Below are 15,100 nucleotides of genomic sequence, written 5' to 3'. Positions count from 1 at the left end.
TTACACAACCTTCACAGATACACAGTCATGAAACAAGAACAAAGGGGACTTAAAAAAAACATTTGCCTATGACAGCATATATTATATTTTCTTCTAAATTTCCCCTCTTCTCTTTAAATTGGCAACATTACTCTTCAATCTTCTTAGCATGTAAAGGGCTTGGTGTTACCTTCGATCCTTTTCTTAATTGCTTAGCTCATATAATGCTCCAAGTAAGGCTTGTTGGTTTTCTATAGTATTTCTAAAATGTGTCTTCTACAGATTCTAAAACTCTTACCCAAAGTCCTCATTCTATTTCATGTTGATTACCAGCATTATAATCTTTTGCTTATTGGTTGTATTGTCAGTCAGCCTACACCTATTATATCTGTTCACAACTTCATTTATTTGCTTGCTTTTCTTCACACTACAATCATGTTAGTTCTGTATGTTTCTCTTCACTAGCTTCCTTTATCCAATTTAAACTTCTAACCTTTTTCATGGTTGTATCCCTTATCTTCTTTGCTTTCTCTAGTCTATTTATTGTAGGCTTGTGCCCGAAACGTTTTGGAGGCCATTATGAAGGCCTCCGAAACGTTTCGGTGCTGGGGGAGGTTTCGGCGCTGAAACGCCGACAGGGGTAGCACTTTAAGGGCGCGGGAGGGTGTACTCACCCCTCCCGCTGCATTTCCCCCGCCGGCGCGCTGTTGATTTTAAGCCCCCTGGGGCAGCAGCGTTCCTCCCTGCCACCCCGTTTCCCCCGTCGGCTGGAAAGCGGCCGGAAGTCACGAGCGTGTGTGCGTCCTTCGTGTGCGCGCGCACACACAGCAGAAGGGTGCACGCACGACGGACGCACGCGCGCTCACGACTTCCAGCCACTTCCGGCCGACGGGGGAAACGGGGCGGCAGGGAGGAACGCTGCTGCCCCAAGGGGCTTAAAATCAACAGCGCGTCGGCGGGGGAAATGCGGCGGGAGGGGTGAGTACACCCTCCCCCGCCCTTAAAGTGCTACCCCCATCAGCGCCGAAGATTTTTGTGCACATCCCTAATTTATTGGTACCCTTTTTCATCAAAACATTAATCTTCTTACTAAGTCTCCACGCCCTTGTGCCATTTCATGTCTCGGGTTTCTCTCTCACATTTTCTTGGCCTTGGAAAGCTCTCCCTTTACAAGTTCAGCTAGCCTCATTAAGTCTCTCTTTAATTCTAAGGGCTGGTCTTCTCTTCCTTTTATTTCCTTCTTGATGTCCTACTCGAGTTCACAGATTCTTTTCCTATTCATAGGTTAATTATTCAGAGATGACAGGATAAGCAGCAAAGTATAATAGAACATATTTGTAAGATAGATGTGTCTTAAAATTCTCTCTCTCTCTCTCTCTCTCTCTCTCTCTCTCTCTCTCTCTCTCTCACACACACACACACACACACACAACAGGGGTCATCATCACATGGAACTGATGGCCAGGAAATTTATGACTGACATGAGGAAGTACTTTTTCACACAGCACATAATTAATCTATGGAATTCTCTGCCACAGGATGTGGTGATGGCCACTAACTTGGATGGCTTTAAAGGGGGCTTAGATAAATTCATGGAGGACAGCTCTATCACTGGCTACTAGTTTGGTGACTATAGGCCACCTTCAGCCTCAGAGGCAAGATGCCTCTAAACACCAGTTGCAGGGGAACAACACAGGAGAGAGGGTGTGCTCTCACCTCTTGCCTGTGGGCTTCTCAGAGGCATCCAGTGGGCCACTGTTGGAAACAGGATGCTGGACTAGATGGGCCTTGGGCCTGATCCAGAGGGCTGTTCTTATATTCTTATGTCTAATTTTTTAAATGGTTCTCAGTGCTAGAGAACTGTACATCCAAAAGATAGTAACTTAAGAGTCTTACCTTTAGTAACAACTGGTACTTCATAATTCTTTGCACTGGTTTTATCAGCAAGTCTGTGAGCTGTAGTCTGTGACCCAAACGCTGCTTCAAGTCCTAGCAATAGTAAAATAAAGTTCAAAGCAGATGCTATAGCTCTTTGTTTTGAGAAATGTCATTATCAAGTACATTAGCCTAGGTTTGTTGAAACCTAAAATATTGCTTTAAATTTTTGTTCTAGGTACAAATTCTCCTTCAGATTTGCTCCCCATAAATTTAACTCTCCATTTTACTTGGAAATGTTTTGTTTAAAAATGTTTAGCTTCCATTTTTGCAAATGCTAATGTGGAAAATCTTTTTCAGGCTCCATTCTATCCACAATTTGAAGAAAAATTCAGAGATTATTCCTTAAAGAAAAACTAGGGCACTTCTTTATTCTCTATACCCTGAACCATTCGGGGGGTGGGGTGGGGCTCAGAATGATTTTTAATGAAATTGGGAAGCCTGTTTGGGGAGAAACCACAGAAGATTATGCTATTTTGCCCTGACTGGCATGTGGATTAAAACTAAATTTTCCAATAGGCTTTGGTATCCCCATCAACATCTTCAAGCTAACAAATCAGCATTATAAACAGAGAAAAGCTTCCACAGGGAAAGGCTGAATAACTGTTTCCTTGTCAACAATAGTACCAATTTCCTCTATTCAATCCTTCCCACTCATTTGAACCCCTTCTGCTTGTAGTGTAAGAACAGCTGGTGATTAAATTTATGAAAGCATCACAAAGCTTACTCAAATTTACCCCATTTTGTTGAGTCAACGACATTTGGCTTTCTGATAGATCTTGCAAATATCATATGGCAACATAATAAAAGTAACTGCTTTTATTCTGTAATCTATCCCTAAATTGGAGTTTGACACAGAGTCCATGGAGGAAAATAGATCTGGCACCAATAAACTAATCACAATATCAGCCCCAGATCCCTGGGGGGTAATATATCAGGCACAGCAAAGAATGAGCAAATCTCAACTGATTATGGACATTCCCTTTTCTCCTGAAAGAAATATACATGGTATCTCCTTTGGCACTTACCTCAAAAAATGTATCAATGTATTCTGAGACAATATGCTCAGACTTTGGTTTGTTTTGGCAGTAAACTATGTACATGTGCAATCTTCTCTCCTGGGGTGGGGGGAAAAGAACAAAAATATTATATTGCAGTATAATATAAAACAAACTGAAATGGTCTAGGAAAGCACAGATAATTAACATGGAGACCACTACGTAAGGGCTGGCTCATACAAGGTACTTCCTTCTCCACATGTTCCATCTAACCTGTTCTTCACCATGCACATGATGACTATTGCTTGGGCAAATGTCAAACGAGCTGTATGTGGATTCAGCCAGGAGTGAGTACTGCAAACGTAGCAGCACCTTTTCCAGCGACAAAGATGATAGGAAATGTTGTGGCAGTATGCACATACAGAGTCACACCTCTGCTATCCATGTGGAAGTATACCAGACACACCTGAGAAGTCTATGACCTACAGTATTCTCATGGCAGTCAGAGAGAGAGAGAGAGAGAGAGAGAGAGAGAGAGAGAGAGAGAGAGAGAGAGAGTATGTATATGTATATCTATCTATCTCCTTTAGAAAGGCAGGGTATACTTCCCTCTTCGCTTCTAATAGGTGGCTTTTGACCTTCAATATTTACTGGTCATGCAACAGCTCTGTGGTGGGACAAGGAGGTTGAGTATTAGCAATCTGTGCAATTCCTCCCTCTCTCCCCCACTACTAATATTCCTGGTCACTCTGCTCAAAATCAAGAAAGGAAAATAAGGGATGAAAAGTAAATTTTTGCATAAATAAATCCTACACAATCTGTACGCAGCATAGAAGTGGCGGGGGTAAGTGGAGATGGCTGCCAAGGTTGTGGGTAAAATTACAAACATCCAAATCCATGATCAAAACAGCTTTTGAAAATGCAAGAGAGGATGCTCACACTTACATGTTTAACAAAAAGTGATCCTAATTTTTCTGGATCCTCAAGGCACTTCTCTAATTCTCCTAAAAAGAAACTAAACAGAACAAACATATTTATATTATTATTTTTCTGCCTCATCATGCCAACAGATGGCACATTCATAATAGTTTGGCTGCATTTGCTCTGTGGAAGGTTTCAACTTCCTGGTCTGCTGTAAAGATTTAAAGATTATGCAGGACTGAAAGCCTGCATATGACTTCCTGAAGACATTTTGTCGCCCCAAGCAGCTGCACTACTTAGGGTTGAGCTCCACCTTGGTCTGCATCCTCCATGCCATGACAAAAAATCCTGGGATGCAGCTCTTGGATTGCATACTACTTTGTACATTAGTAAAGTATCACTGCCCAAAGCTTGTGCTTGGTTACACTGTGCTGTTGAGCCAACCCTCACCTTATAAGAAAAACATGGAATGTGTTCATTTATTAGTAAAACCAATTAAACCGCAACAGCATTTCCACCTGTTAAAAAAAGTCTGCCACATTGTGGAACTCCTCTGAACCAGAGAGCAACTAACAGATACTGCACAGCCCTACTAATTGCACAATGAAGTAGCTTTTTAAATGGCGACTCCCATTTTTAGCAGGGGAGAGCACTTATCCCTGTTCAGCCCAGCATAGCATTCCTCCCATTGGCTGCAGCTGGTGTCTCCCTTCTTTTGTTTTTAGATTGGAAACTGCTTTGAGAATATTTGTTAAAAGGCAGTATATAAATATTAATACCACTCCATATTACAAATGGAAATAACCACTACCAAAAACTTGTGCAGAGTTGCATGTCAAGACACTCACTCTTAATGATGTGCTTCCAAACCTGAGCAAAAGCAAACTGAAGAATTATTTTGAACTAGTTACACGTAAAGGAAAGGAAATTCCAGCTTAGATTAATCATGTTACAAGACCCTGTGCTGAAAGATAAGAAAATTGATCTAATCCAAAGTCTGTCTACTAAGTAGTATCCACCACTCATTCCCCAGATATATTAAAGACTGGGAAGAAACAAGTGGCCATTTGGGAACTGTGTGCAATATAGTTCTTCCAGCCACAGGTTCTACAGAGATGGCTGAATCCAGTCTGGAATGCCATGTGATGGTGCGAACATTCTGTCAGACAGTTATTCTTATCGGCAGACATTCCAGATATAGAAAGAGACTGAGGTCAGCATTTATCTCTTGCCCCATGTTCTCACAAAACAAGTCCGAAACCTGAGGCCTCATCTGTGACTACAGTATCCTCCCCAATCATGGAGAGAACTTGAAGTTCTTAGCAGAGCTTGTATTCTTGAGCCACAAGGCTTTCTCAACTTCCTGCTTCCTTGAGCAGCAGGGCTCGTTTCTCCAGAACTAGAGGCATCCCCTCACCCTCCCTTTCAAGAGAATCTGCTCATTAACTAAAGCAATGATGCCAACGTTTTTGGGAAATGGGTCACCAACAATGAGATAGTGACAGTGACACAAACTATAGCATGTCTGCCTGCCTTGGGATGTTTTTGTCTCTAGAATATTGAGTTGAGAAGCAGAGTACCCTGGCAATGGAGAGGCTGACAGGCAGCATGGTCTCTCGAGGTCACAGCCAGCCCCATAGGCTCTCATATTCTAGTCCAGGAGTGCCACAAAGTCCCTCTGCCTATGCTGCAGGTTGCCTGTTCCTGACACGGAGGAAACATTGTCAACACCTTAAATACACTGTTTGTTTTTATAAATTTGTTTCAACCCTCTGTATCATGATCTGCCTGCACAGACACAATTTGGCCTAGAGTGTACTACTAACATAGTATAGATAGGACTTTCACTTGCCACATCTGCACAGTAAAACCAATTTGCCTTCATCTGAAAATCCTACTTTCCTGATCACTAGACACAGCCAGTCTTGGAGAGCACAGTGGCTCCTCCTCCTGGAGAATTTCCTATGGAAGACCTAGAGGAAGGCACCATTCCCTATTGTGATGAATGCCCTCCGGGAGCCTCGGGAGAAAAGTGTCTTCAATTTATTGTGTTTCAGCAAAATTGAGTCCAAATGCGCCCTAAGTAGATACAATGGGATAGTACATACCAGCAAGAAGTATAATTTGTTCAGTTGTGAATGGAACCTGATCTTGTGCAGTCCCTCCTCCCCAGACCTCCTTAGTTTGTGTGTTCAGGGAATCCTGGCCTGTTTAAAGCATTGTGACTCATTCAAAGCCAAGAGCTGTGGTTCAATTATGGATTACAAACCAGGATTTGAAATTGGAATCTAATTGTGGTTTCAATCCTGATTTGTAAACCATAGTTAACCCACAACAGCCAGTTCTGGACAAGATGCAGTTTATATAAGCCAGGACTCCCTGGGCATGTCAGCTGAGTTGGTCAGGGGAGAAGAGAGGGCACAGGCTCAGTGGGCCTTGCGTCCAATGAACCAGCCCGAGGTCAGATAGTAATTGTGCCGCATTTTCCTTGTCCCTCTTTCAATTTGCATAATTTCACAGAAGTGTAAACATTAATATAGTGCATGTATATATAAAGTGGCTAGATTCCTAATGAGATCATTCATGTCAACGTTAAGAGTGGTAAGAGGACAGAAGAACTGGAAACCTTAGCCAGAGACAATCCGGCATCTCTTGAGTCATCACAGTTGCAAGCCAATGGAGAAAGTGATTTAGTCGGCAAATTTCTCCTCATCCAACACTGCATCCAATGCAAGTGAACTCCCAGCAAAAGATGGACATAGCATAGCCTTAGATGTTAATTGTCAGAACTCAATGATCTTCCACTTTTAAAAAGTATTGACAACTGCCCAACTGAGTTTTCCCCCCACAAGTAACATTTTATATTATTTAAGGTGTTTTCTGACCATCTGTTCAATGGGTTACACAAGACTGAAAACAGAGAATATAAAATAAAAACATACATACTCTCTGTGCCAGTCATATATTTGGTGAATGTTGCCAAACACTATTTTGTCTTTCCCTTTCATGTCATCAGGAACACCATCTTCTTTCATGAGTGCCATGTAACCCTGAAATAAATCAGCAAGAAAAATGAGTATAGCCTTGCTCTTAATTTCCATGGTACTATTACCATTACATAGTGCCGATGGTAATCTTGCACCTTTTCTCCTTCTAGAAGCATCATGGTCTACCCAGGTATTTTAAATCCATAAAGCAAAGTCACCTGCCCAGGATGACTTAGACTGGATTAGTTACACCCCAAGAGAACCTGAGTATGCATACTTGCTCATGAACATAAGACGTGCCTTGCTGGCTCAGATCAAGGTCCACCTAATACAGCATTCTTTGCTAAGCGTCCTAGCAACTGGCAAGCACTATGTGGTCCACAAGAAACCAGCAAGTGGTTCACCAGTGGACCATGATCTATCTTCTGCCCACCTCTGCTATACTGCATGCTAATGTGGCATAGATATTACAGTTTCAGATGAAGACTGTGAAGATCCAGGTTCAAATGCCTGCTCAGCCCAAAAGCAAGATCTTGGGCCAGTCATTTTCTCAGTCCAACCTACCTCACAGCATTGTGGTAAGGATAAAGATGTGAAGAGAAAGAAGCTTTTTAAAGAAAAGGGTGGGCCAAAATTAAACAAACTGTCCTTATGCAAAAGGTTAAAATGAGAGATTACCTCAGGACCCAAACATTCCTGCAGCAGTGCATTTGAAATGATACTATCAAAATGCTTTCCTACAATATTCCAAAACTGAAATAAACTATGAACTCATTTTTAATGTTATCAGGTTGGGTGCTTTACTCAGAATGAAATTGCTCCTGGACTGGCTTGACTTATCAGCTATTGCGACAGAGAAAATCAATGACAAAAGATCAGCACAAAATAATCTGTCTGCAACCTGCTAGTTACCTACAGTTCACCCTGGATCCAGTCTTAGAAGCACCTATACTGAATTAGTCAGATTATAAAAAGTACAAGAATTATTTTCAGTAAATGTGCCAAATTTCACAGCCTGTCCAATATGAACTTCAGTACAAAGGGCTTTAGGGAATCTTTAAATATTCTAATTTCTATGTAGATGTAACAAAAACCAGAACAGGCAACATTACTCCAGTGACATTTTCTAAGTCAAGTCAATGGCTCTAATATAAGCGTTGAGTACAGGATGTATTCTTATACTCCTATAGTGCTCCTGGTACACAGTTCTCTCAGTTACTTTGGGCTAGCGAAGAATGTTAAATTTTTCGGTGGCTGCATACACAGGCACATGGCCACATAAAGAAAAATTAGGTGTAATGTGGAACTAACAACCATTTCAATGATTGCAGCTGCACATTTTACAGCAGCAGTGTGCAGAGATGAATGCTGGCACACGCAGTCCAGTTTACACCAACTATCATCCATTTGATCATGGACCCATGTACATGATTATGTGCAAAAACCTAGTACTCCAAAGTAGTTATTTATAGGGATAGGCACCTGTGCATGTGGTGCATTTACACAAGGAGTTCTCCATCCTCAAATGCAGGGACTGGAGAGCCTTTATAAATATAGAAGATCCAGCTTGCGTGTAATGATCTACTAGATTAGGTTGTATAACACATGCTTATAGAAACATAGCAGTTGGGAACTCAAAACCGTTTCTAATGATAAACTCATCATAGCCTAATAAGATCTGTAATTTATCACTATTGTTCTTCCACACATCACCTGTTCAGCACAGCAGCAACAAAGGTAAAGAAACTGCACATGAATCCAGCTTAATTCAGCTTTAAGGTGTCCAACATCTTACAACTATTATACTGGTCTACCTTGCTGCCTCATTCAGGAAGTGGCTCTTAATGTATCACCAGGCATATTTATTTAAAAAAGTGCTTCAGCTGTCCATTCTAAAACAGACAGGCTGCCAACTATTCCACTGCCTACATTCCTGTATAAGGATTTCACAGACCCTTTCACTGTAAGTATATATATCTCCAAGCCAATCTTAAACATCCAGCAACTTATTTCATATAGAGGTCAAGAAGCAGTACGGTGTCCTGATCTTGTGTAAGAATTTTAAAGAGGAATGATTTCCAGGTTTATGAGTGTGTGGTCTAGCTGTCCATAAGCAGTTCGACTGGGTGCTGATAAAGACTTCTTTCCACAGGTATCCTTACATGCAATTATTGAGATATAATTTATCAGCTAAAAATCTTAACCAATTCTTTTCCTAACCTAAAAGGGTCCAATGCAATAGGAGACAAAGGGCTTAAGGTAGATTTCCTGATGTACTGCTAGTAATATCTTCCACAGAGGGCTGGGGTGGAGGAGAGTGGTGTATTCCTCTTTACAGTTCAAAGGTTTGAACTACTAATCTGAGTGAAAGAAAATTATAACAATTCCCATTGTGAAACGTACCTCTACTACGTAACCAAGATCTCTCACATAATCTCGCTCTGTCTCCACTAATTCCTGTAGGACATAGCTGCAAAGTTATGAAGGAAAAGGAAAAATATTCAGGTGGGAATCTTTATTGAACCATGTAAAATGATCAATGTATATGCTTCCAAATACAAATAATATGAACACAGTAGAGAATACAGAGGGCTACAATGTTTTAAACGGTCGATCAACCAACTGATTAATTGGTGAGGGCAAATAGTCATCAGTGGCTGACATCCTAACTTAATTTACTTGAGGAAGTCCCACTGAAATTAAAAGATAAGTCAGGCCTAACTTCTTGTTTTAATTTCCTCAAGTAAATTTAATAAGGATGTCAGCCGCTGAGACCAAGTAAGGGAATCCTCGTGGTGTGTGTGTGTGTGTGTATACTGTTTGGCTGTGATGCATTACTATAATATGGGATGAATTAAAAAGAGAAAAGGTAACTAAAAATGGTCAGTTCCTTTTATTGAATTGTACATTCTCTCACACTTTCTTCAGTATTGCAAAATGGCACCTATATCTGGGTTTTTTGTTAACATGCACACTTAGATGCAATCAGTTAGAAGGTGCCTGGTTAATCAGTTCACATCCCTAGAAAAGACCCAACAACAGTGGGGGATAACAGTGGCAGCAGAGGGATGAAGGAATTGCTAAAATCTCCTCTCCCACCCTTGGGCAAGCAGAAAATATTTCTGTGAGCACGTTGGGATGTGGCCCTAACATAGAACTCGCAACCTACTTGCCAACATTTTAAAAGCATTACTACTACAAGACTGCAGACTAATACTTGACAGGGTGAAATATGATGGAAGGGGAAAGCTTTTAAAAGTTTAGCTGGACTGGGAGCAAATACTTTGGAGAACTGAAGTAATAACTTCTTAGCTTGCTCTAGGGTTGTGCGAGCAGGTTTGGAATCGAACTGATTCGAAGACTCGGGGTCAAGCTGAACCACCCCCAGTTCGGCTCGACACCGGAGCAAACCCCCGCGACCTGTTCGGGTGTGTGTGAGTTAAAATTTTTTTTTTTAAAGTACCCCCTCCAGGGGGCCTAGTCCAGTTCAGGTCAGGTTTGGACTCAAACTGAACCAGGCCAGCTGGTTCCGTGCACACCCCTAGCTTGCTCCCCCACAAAGTAAACACAGCGTATTCTGCTGGAAATCTATATTAGAAAACAGCTTTTACAGAAGAAAATGCAAAATGCAGATGCTCTTTGGAAGCAAATGGGACAGGAAAGAAAATGGCAGGCCAGTCTTACTGTCGTCTTTTCAAAGAGCTTGACTTCCGCTCTTCCATCTCATCAATAGGTGACGAGGAGGAGAGAAGTGAGTTGTCTGAAGGATTGAATGAAGGGCTGCTGCTATCACCTTGGTCTACCATCAGAGAACTTGGGCGATCCTCCAGAGCCTAAGAACAAATGCATAGGTGATTGTACCATTTACCTGTTCTAAGTGTGAACATTTTCAATCCCTTTCCTAATGATCCCTAGCATGGAATTTGCCTTTTTCACTGCTGCCATGCACTGAGGAGAGCTGGTCTTGTGGTAGCAAGCAAGACTTGTCACCTTAGCTAAGCAGGGTCAGCCCTGCTTGCATATGAACGGGAGACTACATGTGAACACTGTAAGATATTCTCCTCAGGGGATGGAGCTTCTCTGGGAAGAGCAGAAGGTTCCAATTTCCCTCCTTGGCATCTCCAAGATAGGACTGAGAGAGATGTCTACCTGCAACTTTGGAGAAGCCACTGCCAGTCTGTGAAGACAATACGAGCTAGACAGACTAATGGTTTGACTCAGTACACGGCAGCTCCCTATGTTCCTAAGATGCAGAGTTCATAAAGGAGAATTACTACTACTACTACTACTACATTTCTTCAGTGGAGATGCCAGCAATCAAAAGTTGAAGCCACTAAGAATGCGCTCCAATTCCAATGACCCTAACCAGGTTACAAATTCACTCCTGACATAACTGCATTTGAAACAAGTAACTTATGGAATTTACTGCTAGCTGAAGGCCAGTAACTTAGAAGTCTTTTGAAAAATATTAGACAAATAAATGGAGAATAGATTTGCTGGTGTCAGCCATAATCTCTGAGTACCAGAAACTGGGGAAAATCAACAGAGAAGAGTAATTGCCTTCATATTCTATTTCAGGGATCCCTCAATTGCAAATTCCTACCCTATTTGTAAGTTTCCTAGACAGCTGACTAGTTGCTGGTGGAAGAATAAACCTAGACTAGATCTATTTATTTATATCCCGCTTTTAGTAACCACAGCAAAGCAACTTGATCCAGCCACTTTTGGTCTGATCCAATATGGTTCTTGAACAAAAGAACAGCTCTGCTGGATCAGGCCCTATCTAGTCCAGAATCCTATTTCACACAGTGGCCCACCAGATGCCTCTGGGAAGCCTACAGGCAATAGCCCTCTCTCCTGCTATTGCTCCCCTGGTATTTAGAGGCATTTTGCCTCTTAAGCTGGAGATGGTCTATAGTCCTCAGACTAGTAGCCAATGAAAGACTTGTCCTCTTGCATGCTTATGGTCCTGGATGGCAAAATACAGAAAACCACGTAAAGTGTCCTGAGCTTTCCAAAGGAAAGCAGCAAGCAAACAAGAAAAGACTCACCATTTTGCTCTTCACAAGCTCCTCTATTGCACTGACAAGCTCTGCTGCACTGGGAGTTTCTGAGCTGGTAGGACGTACCAATAACCGAGAAGAGGTCTGTACAATGGGATGAAGAAAGAAAGAGACATCCACGATATTAATTTGAGCTTATACATGAGATATAAATATTTGTTCCTGAGCTACCTTACCATATCAGTGAAACACCTTTCCTTCCTCTTCTATCCAGAAACTTCTTAATTTAACAGGAGCACAATATGAAGTTTTAAACAAACTCTTGTTTTGATAAATGTTAAACACTGCCTGTGTCTGTTTCATCCATTTATAATTCTAGGATGGAATCTTATAAGCAATGGGTTGTCTGGAAAACATCCTTGGACAACCTTCACCTTATTCTTGATATACAGCATATCAAAGCAAGCTGAACAAAGTTCTATGCTAGATGCACCAATTTAACTAGGGATTTTTTTCTGCTTTCCTACCCACTCCAATTGCACACATGTGATGAAGCAACAGTGCAAAGAACCACGAAAAGCAATCCATGAATCAGACTACTACTACTAAACAAACAGCTGCACTGATAATTCTAAAAGGGAGCAGGGTCATTTTGCTCACCATTCCTTGTGCCATCCATTTTCCCCAAAGGTAAGTGCAGAGTCTAGTAGATCTCTGGCCTCATAAGCTACAAGGTACCAATTTATGGCTGCAACTGAGGATAAAAGGTGTTGACAGCAAAGGATTCTGGGAGGGAGTGGCGGCCATTGAATTTGGCTTTCAGTAATTAGCAAACATGCAAGCTTGTTTGCAGATTACACGTATCATTAAGTAACTGGAAGCTAAACAAGGCATAATAATATGAACCTCACTTCATATTAAGAGGACAGAACAGATGTACATCATGCAACACAGATTACATTGTTCTTTACCACTGGACGGACACGTTAAACCAACAGGTACAATGCTTCAGAACACGCAACTCTGTTCAACCTTATCTACAGGAGCAGAAAATCTGCCCCCATAATTTAAATAATAATAAGCAAATATTAGTCTGTTGTAATTGGCTTCAATGGGACAGGAAAATAGGGAACAGGGGAAGCGTGAGAACATTCAAGAAACTCTAAATGGACAGGTAGGGAAATTGAGCCAAAGCAGAGACAGAACATAAGTCAACATAATGCTAAAGAAAGAGGGTGGGTTTTTTAAAAAGAAAAAAGAGAAACAAAGAAAAACAAAAACAATTAGTTACACAGTAGTATAGCAGCTGTCTTAGCAATTTCTAAGAAAAACAAGGAAAACACTCAGAAGCTACAGTTTAAACACAAGTAATGAAGTATGCAATGCACTAGCAAACAAAAAACCCACAACTATACAAGTGGTTATTTACTGACACACAAATTAGCATGGCCTGATAGAGGGTCCAGAAGGTAGTGCTGTGGGACATTGGCCCGGGGGGTCCTGCAGGGTTCGGTTTTATCCCCCATGCTGTTTAACATCTACATGAAGCCGCTGGGAGAGGTCATCTGGAGACTTGGACTCAGTTGTCAGCAATATGCAAATGACACTCAGCTCTATCTCTCCTTGTCACCTGATTCTAGGGAGGCAGTGTATGTCCCGAATCAGGGACTGGAGGCCGTGATGGGTTGGATGTGGACTAATAAACTGAGACTGAATCCGGACAAGACAGAGGTACTGTTGGTCAATAGGAGAGCCAATCAGGATGAGGTGATTCTACCTGTTCTAGATGGGGTTGCACTCCCCTTGAAGGAGCAAGTACATAGCAAGTTACTGGACCCGGCTCTGCTTTTGGAAGCTCAGGTGGAGGTGGTGGCCAGGGCTGCCGCCTTTGCACGGCTTCGGCTAGTGCGCCAGCTGCGTCCCTATCTTGAGAAGGCAGATCTGGCCACAGTTACCCATGCCTTAGTCACATCACGGCTGGATTACTGTAACATGCTCTACGTGGGGCTGCCCTTGAAGAATATCCAGAAACTGCAGCTTGTGCAAAATGCAGCAGCTAGGGCTCTATCTGGAGCTGCCCGGTGTGATCAGATCACACCTATTTTGAAAGAGCTGCACTGGTTACCAGTGGGTTTCCAGGTCTAATTCAAGGTGCTGGTTCTGACCTTTAAAGCCCTTAACAGTTTGGGCCCGGGATACCTGAGGGACTGCCTGCTACCAAGGGTTGCTGCCCGCTTGACGAGATCATCTGAGGGGGCTCTGCTCCGGGTGCTGACAACAAGGGAGTCTCAGCTGTCGTGCACGTGGGACAGGGCCTTCTCTGTTGCTGCCCCCAGACTTTGGAATGCTCTCCCAGTGGTCATTCACTCCTTGGAGTCTATCACAGTTTTTAGAAAGCTTGTTAAATCTTGGTTTTTTATCCAGGCCTTTACATGATTGTTTTATTGCTGCTTCTGTGTGTTTTTATCCGTGTACAGTTTATATGTTTGTATTTTATATATTTTAAATCAGATTTGTTTTCATAAATAAATATTTTTAGCTTAATACTTTTAACTGTCATTTTTATTATATGTTTTTTAACTTTTGTAAACCACCTTGGGATTTTTTTTTAAATGAAAGGCAGTATATAAATTCAATAATAAATAAATAAATAAATACATAAATAAATAAAAAAGAGGTAATGGCTGGATATGGATGCCAATTAGGAATGTCTTTGAGGAACAAAGATTTAGGCAGAAACTGAGATGCGTCTTTTCCCTTATATTTGGATAAGTCCTGCTTCCTACAAAAGTTCAATACACTGCAGAACCACAACTCTTTCACAGAAATAACTTTGCAATATGAATAGTAAGTGTGTTCTTTAAAAACAACAACTATTAATTGCTTTGCTGTACCATGCCCAAAGATTCAGAAGGGGTTATTCCCACTGGTATACTAATGCGATGTCACAAAATGGAAAATTAGTCCTTATATGTGAACTAACTTTAACAGATATAGAACAGAGGGCATTCCTTTGTATGTCTGCCTTGCAGCTCATGACGCTGATGCCCCAAGTCTGTCCCTTTCTACCCAGGTGAAAATTTCAAAGTCAGCCAAAATCCAAAATAACGAACATGTTCATGAATGACTTGGGAGAAGAATAAAGAGCTGATCCTTATTAAATCTGCTGATGACCCAGAACTGCAGGGAGAGGTGAAGATAGGTGGCACCTTAGAAGACAAGATCAACATTCAAAATGATCTGGACAGACTAACATTGGGCCAAAAGCAACAAGACA

General features: G+C 41.6%; 1 protein-coding gene across 10 annotated transcripts in view; it reads right to left on the bottom strand.

Moving 5' to 3' along the window:
* TRIO (trio Rho guanine nucleotide exchange factor) overlaps positions 1-15,100 on the bottom strand; it is a 371,831-nt gene that overhangs the window by 47,423 nt on the left and 309,308 nt on the right. For all 10 annotated transcript variants that reach the window (XM_053242690.1, XM_053242687.1, XM_053242689.1 and 7 more), the window contains 7 exons: positions 11,872-11,967; positions 10,505-10,653; positions 9,224-9,290; positions 6,780-6,883; positions 3,858-3,927; positions 2,943-3,032; positions 1,876-1,968 (listed from right to left, as the gene is read on the bottom strand). In XM_053242690.1, the coding sequence (XP_053098665.1) occupies positions 1,876-1,968; positions 2,943-3,032; positions 3,858-3,927; positions 6,780-6,883; positions 9,224-9,290; positions 10,505-10,653; positions 11,872-11,967 (669 nt within the window). The remainder of the gene's footprint in view (positions 1-1,875; positions 1,969-2,942; positions 3,033-3,857; positions 3,928-6,779; positions 6,884-9,223; positions 9,291-10,504; positions 10,654-11,871; positions 11,968-15,100) is intronic.

This window comes from Hemicordylus capensis, chromosome 4 (genome assembly GCF_027244095.1).
Source record: "Hemicordylus capensis ecotype Gifberg chromosome 4, rHemCap1.1.pri, whole genome shotgun sequence".
Taxonomy (NCBI): Eukaryota; Metazoa; Chordata; class Lepidosauria; order Squamata; family Cordylidae; genus Hemicordylus; species Hemicordylus capensis.
The sequence above is the reverse complement of the archived record's forward strand: the minus strand, read 5'-3'. Positions and strand labels throughout refer to the sequence as shown.